The sequence below is a fragment of the Sinohyriopsis cumingii genome, chromosome 18 (genome assembly GCF_028554795.1).
Source record: "Sinohyriopsis cumingii isolate HCF-2022 chromosome 18, ASM2855479v2, whole genome shotgun sequence".
Lineage (NCBI taxonomy): Eukaryota > Metazoa > Mollusca > Bivalvia > Unionida > Unionidae > Sinohyriopsis > Sinohyriopsis cumingii.
Window position 1 is genome coordinate 84,343,449 of NC_142978.1, and position 8,591 is coordinate 84,352,039.

At 34.9% G+C, this 8,591-nt stretch overlaps 1 protein-coding gene across 2 annotated transcripts in view; it reads right to left on the bottom strand.

Moving 5' to 3' along the window:
• Positions 1–8,373, bottom strand: part of LOC149777190 (PHD finger protein 12-like) — an 81,291-nt gene extending 72,918 nt beyond the window's left edge. For both annotated transcript variants that reach the window (XM_089941893.1, XM_089941892.1), the window contains exons 1-3: positions 8,064–8,373; positions 1,658–1,839; positions 1,300–1,378 (exon numbers count right to left, since the gene is read on the bottom strand). In XM_089941893.1, the coding sequence (XP_089798019.1) occupies positions 1,300–1,378; positions 1,658–1,839; positions 8,064–8,111 (309 nt within the window). In that variant the 5' untranslated portion in view covers positions 8,112–8,373. The remainder of the gene's footprint in view (positions 1–1,299; positions 1,379–1,657; positions 1,840–8,063) is intronic.
• Between the last annotated feature and the right edge of the window lie 218 nt (positions 8,374–8,591).

Here is an 8,591-nt window from a genome sequence, read left to right on the forward strand (position 1 = left end):
AATTAAATCCCAAATAATGCATATTCTGGACGAATTCCAAAAGTCTTGAAAGTCCTGATGTACCATAATGATGCAATCATGAATGTCTTTGAATGAGTTTACAGTTGTTCCAAAGTAGTGTATATCCCAAGTCAATGAGCACTAAGTAATTTCAAGAAATAATTTCAATAAATAATACCTCTCGATTTATATCTGAACACAACTGAAAACAAATGGATTTCAGAGATGTATCAATGAAAACTTAGTAATTCTAATGAATTTAAATAAATAATTCTTCTCAAATTGTATTGAACACAACTGTAAACTCTGATAACAAATGGATTCCAGAGACTGATCTAAGAAAGAAATTCATTATTTCTCAAGTTTCTAATTGTTCACCTTTTCATTTGACCTCAATACGAGCCATTCCAATGGGAAATTCCAATCAAATTGTAAACAAGTCTGTTTCTAGAATGTTCTGAACTAAAAAGTTATGCCAACATGTTGTTTACAACTTACAATCATGGACAAAAGTTAGTCATATAAGCATCCTTGTTAGCAAATGACCAATATCTTTAAGTACACCCAACAAACATGGACAAAAGTTATGCACACATTATAGATAAACATAATATTTTTACAAACAAAAAGAAATTAAAAATCATCTTGCAAAATCCAACTTTCTTTCACATTACAATGACCTTACATTTTTTGACCCCAACATAAACATTTTCCAAACCTTAAGCACAAGCCCTCCACAAACTTTGGTCAATGTATGTAGTCCAAAAAGTTAAAGTGATTATGCAAAAGCCTGCATTTACAGCGACACTGATCCTTTATTTGTGACTTCCTTCTTCATAATGTGCAATTCAACCACAATAATTAAAATCTTTGTGCAGTAATCAATTCTTCTTTCAGTCACAATGACCTTGATCTTTGACCCCTAATTCAATAGGCTTCATCCACAGCCCAACTGCAAGCCATCCCAAGTCTTGATGAAGAACTAATGTTATTGTGCTGTGGAAAATGTCTTATAAAACTTTTCTGATTTTTTTCCATCTGGGTCACTTTACCTTTTGACCTTTTAACACTGAAATTGACTTCTTTCTGAGCCCCAATAACTACTGAGGGTGGAAACATTGAGTTATTTTGCAGTAACAAAATGTTACAAATGAAATTAAAATGCAATTTAATACACTAAACCTTAAGGCAAGCATTAGAACACTAACTTACATTATTGTCAAACTAAATAAACATAAATCAGTAGAGTGTATACTTTTAAAATAAAATTTTTACCTTTCCAATGAAGACATTACCTACCTCTGGTTTTGGGGCCATCCTGCAGCGATGACAAATCCATTCACCAGGTGGAATATCATCTTCCATAAGTGGTGGATCACTGGCAACAGAGAAAGAATTGTTAAAAATATTACCCGTAAAAGTAAGTACTTTTGTGGTGATTCTCTTTCAATATCATGAAAATTTTATTGCAAGCATCAAGGATTTCCAATACTAATAGGTAAAATAAGCAACTGCTAGCTCTGTTTAACATGGAGGTACAACACCAGTATATTAATGCAAATCAATAGTACATTATTTTAAGATTTCTCAAATTCAGCATGGTACCTTCCTTTAATGTGTTGTACAGAATTGACACATTGCTGCAACTTGAACTTACTGACACTTAAGGTGAAATGAAGCAGGGCACCGGTCACAGCACAGCAAATCTCCTCCTTCCTGACAACTGTCACAGTAGTCATGGTTGATCGCTCTCCCATGTCGACGATATTCTTTTGTATTACGCCTTTGCTTCTTAACAGTTTCTTCACTAACTGGTGGTGCAACCAGTTTTTGGATTTGCTGTGATAAAAACAACAGATACAGATTAAACATTCCTGCAAGCCAGGTTATGCTGCATGTTACATCTAGCTGCAGCTACCATCCCATTTCCAAAGTATTAGCAACTCGAGACCATGGGATTTTTACTTTCTTAAAACGGTAATGCTGTACACGCATTCTTTCTAGCCAAATGTATAAATGTTATATGCAACTTCTAAAGCATTTAAAATCAAGACTTTGGAATATGATATGCATGGACTTATTACATGTGCAAAATTTTATTAGAATGAAAGGGCATAAAAATAAAAGTCCAAATATGAAACACTGGTTATATTCGTACACAACCACTCATAGTCCATGGGTGTGGAAGGGACAACTAGGTGGGTATGTGTATGTGCACTTTACAAGTATTCTAGTCTTAAGCATTAACGGATTAGCTGTTGCTTTCATTCTGAGTGAACATTCTGTATTAAAAAATGTAATGGTATCCTTAAATGGTTGTGTTGTGTTGTGATTTGGATTTTTAACGTAGCTTTAACAATTTTTCAGTCATATCGCTACGATGTCTGCAATGTGGCAGTTTATAGTGATGTCTAGCATTGGGGCATCATGCCGCAGACATGTAGCATGATGTCCCACCCAGTCACATTATCCTGACACCGGGCCGACCAGTCCTAACACTAACCTCTTAATGCTGAGCGCCAAGCGAGGCAGCTGTTAGTACCATTTTTGTAAGTCTTTGGTATGACTCGGCTGGGGATCGAACCCACGACCTCCCGCATCCGAGGTGGACGCTCTAACCACTAGGCCACCAGAGTGGTGTTCTGAGTGAACATTTTGTATTAAAAAATGTAATGGTATCCTTAACACACGTGTAGGGGCTTTGGAAGGATTTTAACCCTTTACCTCATACAGTGTATGGCTTTTTAGCCCTTCGATATACATGTAGCAAAGTTACCCAGTGCAGTATGCTATAAATAGAACACCTGATACCTATTCGACGTCATACACATAGGCCTGTCTGTTAACTGTTAAGCAGTGAAGTACGTATGTTACGTTTCACAACAATTTTAACTATTTTACATTTTTGGTATACATATATTATGTATGGAAAGATTTAAGTGCAAAATCTGATCGTTATAACTGTATAATTATTTTTCATAGAAGAATATTTTTATGTGCTTGAACTCATTCACCATCAAGTCAGTGAAGCCGTGTAACCAACCGTAGCTGCCATTTCTCATGCTCCAAATTTACAAGTTCTTTGTCTGCGTCTACATCACTAAATCATCTGAATTTGATAATTTATAAAAACTAATTGCTGCCTACATCAATAACAGAGCCTTTACCTAACGTATTGAAGCTTTCATAACTGTTATTCGAATCATGAAAACTGAACAAAATCCACAACCTCCATTTGAAAGTGGAGAATATGACCCAGTAACTTTAAATAGCAGATTTCGACCAGAGCATAAACAACAACCACATGATCTGACGTAATGGCCATGTAGTATCTAACAAGGGTTTTTCCTTGAAGGTGGTGCGACAAAAATTTATTTAGGCCAGTACTTTTTCCTTCTTTGTCCATTTGGATTTTTTCAACATAGCTTTAACAATTTTTCAGTCATATTACTACAATGTCTGCAGTGTGGCAGTTTATAGTGATGTGTAGCAATGAAGCATCATGCCGCAGACATGTAGCATGATGTCCCACCCAGTCACATTATCCTGACACCAGACCAACCAGTCCTAACACTAACCTCTTAATGCTGAGCGCCTAGCGAGGCAGCTGTTAGTACCATTTTTCTGAGTCTTTGGTATGACTCAGCCAGGGATCGAACCCACAACCTCCCGCATTTTAGGCAGACGCTATAACCGCTAGGCCACCAGAGCGGTTTGTTCATTTGGCAAATGAAAGTACAATAAATGGCAATTGCATTCCCACTCCAGGTTTAATAACCCTCCATGAAGCCACTAGCAGAGCATCAATGGTCTCAACGACCATAATGTTTGGTCAAAGCATGCTCACTCTGTAGAAACCATTATCTTCTTACTTGACTTAACACAATGGTGACCTTTGATTTAAGACACAAAATTTTCAAAAGATTTATGATCTTAAATTTATGCCAGACACAGAATTTATGCAAGAAACTTTCTTCAGAATAAAAGTTATTGTGCAAAACCCATTTTTCATTTCGTCAGTGATCCTTACCTCTGAAATTTTGATCCCCAAATCAATTGGCCTCTACCATACTTTAAGTGCCGGACATTCACAAATAGTGGGCATGGTACCAGTGTTTGAAATTAGTTTTGTCCCATAGGTGTTTGTATTTGAAACAAGAGCCAGGCATTTGGCAAAACATCTAACCACCGACTAATATGTTTAAACACTGTATTGTAACCGAGACTGCATGAACATAAAAAATTTCTAACCTTGCAAAATAATTAAATCTGTGTCCATTTTGTTCCCCAATTTTGTCTTTTTTCATCAAGCCAAGCATTTGCAGTGTCAACATACATTGGTCTCCATTTTAAAAGGCTAAAGCACAGTGCTCGCTGAGGAATCTTAAAGTCAGCTGAAACTAGGACATTTCTCTTATGCAAAAAATGTTAATTCACATCAGCTGTCTGGCATAAAAGATAGACAATGCTGCCACCAGGAGAAAAAAATAATGATGTATGTGATTTAACTCCAATGATTTTTATATATAGCAACAGACTGATGCATTTCTCTACAAGATTTCATGTCCATATTTTTATTTCAAATTTATTTTTAACTGCAACCATGCACTTTCAAAACCATGAAATGGGAGTCAACAGACGATAAAACCACAACGTTTGTTTTTAACAAGATTTACTTCAGTCAAGAAACAGGCATCAGCATAAAGCAAACCAATTACTCTTTGCCACGAAAATGTGCCAATATGGGCTGCCAACTATGTAAGATATTGATGAGGAAATGGCATCTAGTTCCATAAGCAATGTGCAAGGAATATCATGCATGCAAAAGACTCTATTTTATCAATTCCTTTTCTCTTATGACACCTATAACCAAGAGAAACAGGAATTAAAAAAAAACAATAGTGGTCAAGACCACATGTGAAGGTCTAACTATATATGTATTTCCATCTCAACTTTTGTTTCTCATCTACCTTTATATATACATGTATAATTTACATACAACTCTGATATCATTATTAACATGAGATTTTAAGGTACAAACAAAGAAAAGGGAAACAAGTTTTTAACCTGCAAAATAATAAAGTGATTACCTAAAAATATCCCACCACACCATTTAAGAAATGCTGTAACATTTGTTTTACTAGTATGTTCTGATATAGCGATTATCGGCATGACAACATTTAGCTTGGTCACGTGAGGTGGGTGGGATCATTGCTGGTTGACAGAAAGACAATAAGCTTACTCGATATTTGACGACTGTGATGTTTCCAAAATATTTATCTATCTCCCCTTCTTTTATTCTCATTCAATCCGACTCCATAATCTTTAAAGTCAATAAAACTGGTTCTGAAACTGTCTGTTCCTCAATCAGATTCAAGGTTTTAGTTTTTTAATTATACTGCAAAAATTCTCAATGAGCACAAATTGCCTAAGAAACTAGAAACACTAGATCTGGAAATTAACACCTCTGTGAAAATAAAGATAGGAGTAAGTAAATAAAATAATCTAATACTAAATGGAATATTATTGACTATTCGGTTGTTTCTAGCAACTCTCTAAAATATAGAAACTTCTGCATTTACTAACTTGTCTGCCTTTTACAGTTGGTCACTCCTTAATAATTAATCATTTTAGTTTCTACCACAAAACCAAGCAAATTTTACCTATTGATAACAACACATTATCAAAAAACTGAAATGGCAAGAAAATAAAAGTCTAATTTTAATAAAATTATTGATACCAGTAAAATAGAATAGATATTAAAGACTCCAGATCACATAATCGTGTTTTGTAATAAATAAATTAAATTCTATTTGCAATAATAACAAGTGTAATAACAACATCATTTGGAACTAAATGCCAAAAGACCATCAGAAAATATCACTGTGCAAAAAATATACATGACAATAACCAAAACATAACTGGACTGGACAAATATTATCAGTCTTAATACGAGTTTATACAATAGTGACAATACTTTATAATCTTTAATGCCATTCAAATATTGCACATAGGTAGCATGTGCTTCATTTGGTACATCTGCATCATATTTGATCTTGTTACTTTGTGGTTCTACCAACCAGAGCTCTGCAAAGTTCTAATTATGATGTCATACAGAGATTCTCTAATCTCTATTTTTGGCAAACTCAGACATCCCTGGGGTAAGTTAAATTTTCAAGTCAACTTGCCAAGACTTTTCCAACAATTTGATGGCCCTGCAAGTGAACAATTTTGGTTCAATAATAAAACTGCAATATTCCATTCAGCATGATGAAGTCATACAATGTCAGACATATCACACATTTTTTTTTGTTTTGGTGCTACATCTTACTACCTAAATAATGGCCTTGTGTAGCATGTTGCAAAGTTGACTCAGGAATATTACGTTGCAGTATTCTACCACAAATTTAAATCTAATTCATTATACTTACTTTGCTGTCTTTATCCAAGTGGAATCAAAATCTGACAATAGCAAATGGATGCATTTTCATGTTCCATTTAGCTGGTTGGAATGCAAAGAAAGCGGAGAATGCCGAAATCAGGTTAGGTTGAAGACTGTTTACAAATATAAAAAAATACCAATATTATGATTAGATAGCTTCATTAAAAAATATATATCATCCTTTTTGCCAATTTCAACTTTCCTGGCTTCCATCACATTTCAACCAACTGAAATGTTGGTCAAAGGAACATGAAAACAAATCCATTTACTGTGAGAATCTTAATTATTTAAAAAAAGACAGTAAATAAAATTTGCCTAAATGAACTCTGATTTGTGGAAAAGTAATATATGCTGCCAAATTTTGAGATATTGTGTGATAATCTTGAAAATTCAGTCAACATCGATACAAGCTACACAACGCCGTTATTTAGGCAGCAGGACATCGCACTAAAACAAACATGTGATACACCATACTTTGTAAAACTAAGTCCACTGTCAAGCTGGTACAATCATGGCCATGTCGAAGGGCAACATTAGCAAACAGGTCGTCATTTCTTACTGGTTCAAAAGTATGTGGAGTTTGATGTAGGCAAAAAAAAAGTTTATGTCTGAAATAATTGTCACTGAATTTATCACGCTTCCTCGAAAAATAATTTAAAAGGGTTGCAGTATAAGTGGGGAGTGTCCTCCCTTTGTTATTCTTGTGCAGTGAATGTTCTGTTTATAAACAAATGTGAAACAACAATATGAGCAAGTCTGATAGTCCTACAGGTAAGACCTTGATGCTGATATTTATGTTTTGGGCGTCAGGGTCTTACTGCCTAACTAACAGCACTGTGTAGTGTGTTTTGATGTCGCCTAACATCGCAACGAAAGTCAAATTTTCAGGAATATTTCACACAAATGGCAACTAAAATAATGGCACTTTTCTACAAAAATAATATCATAATGTTTTAGTCAAACTTTACTTATTCTGATGTCTTTTCTCTAATAAATTAAATTTCTCACAAAAGAAATGGACCCGTTTTAAAGTTTCATTGGCCTACATTTCAGTTGACTGGAAAGCGATAACTGCCAGGAATGCCATCATCAGGTTAAGTTTAAATATTATTCTTTAACAAAACAAATAAAAATATATTATGAATATTGGAACTGTAATGTTTCGTTTATTCAAGAAACATATTCGCCACATGAACCTATTTAAACATACTTCTGCAAACCTCGACTACCGTCGCATTGCAACAAATTCAAATGTCAACGGTACATGAAAATGCGTCCATTTGCTAGTGTCATATTTTCATTCTACCAGGATAAAGACAGCACAGTATGTATATTAATTACACACAAGTTAGTGGAAGAGTGTCGATATATGTTGCCAAATGTGTGATATTCCTGAAACTTTCACTACTCGTTCCGATGTCAAAGACATCGGAACACGCTATACAAGGCCGTTATTTGGATAGTAAGACATAGCACTTAAACAAAACCAACATGTGCTGTACCTTATATTGTACGACTACCAAAGGGCGAGCTCGATAATGTAGATTTTCTTACATAAACGTTTTCATCCTATTGAACATAGTTACAAAGAAAACATTATACTGATTCTCTGAATGTGTACCTCCATAAGCCCTCCAGAAGTGTCTAAATCATACTCTACAGTTGCCATTTTCGTTCAAAATGGTAATTTAGCTGTGCTGTACTCTTGGCAAAACACAAAATCTCATACTTGCACACCACAAAACTTGCACGTTTTACAAGTAATCAACGCAAACTACATTGTTATGCTCTAAAATAATCGGCAAAAAAGAAACGCTTCAATTGCACATAGCAAGCTGTCGTCTAGTGAAATATGAACTCTTGAAAAAAGAAAAAACATGAATTTTTTTTAGCAACTTGACGAAAACTTGGCGCAAAATGTCGGAGTAAGAAAGGACGCATGCGCACATCCGGGAATTTTGCAGAAACTATATGGACAAAAAGAACTTCCGTTGCGGAAAACGTCTACACCAAAATATTTCTCCAAGCACCACATGTTGGTGCACCTAGCGCGGAAGGTGTCACAAACGGTAGGTAGCGCATAACTTCTCATACACGCCGAAATTCATTTTTAATTGTAAATGTTTAATAATCAAACGTTTAATAATTA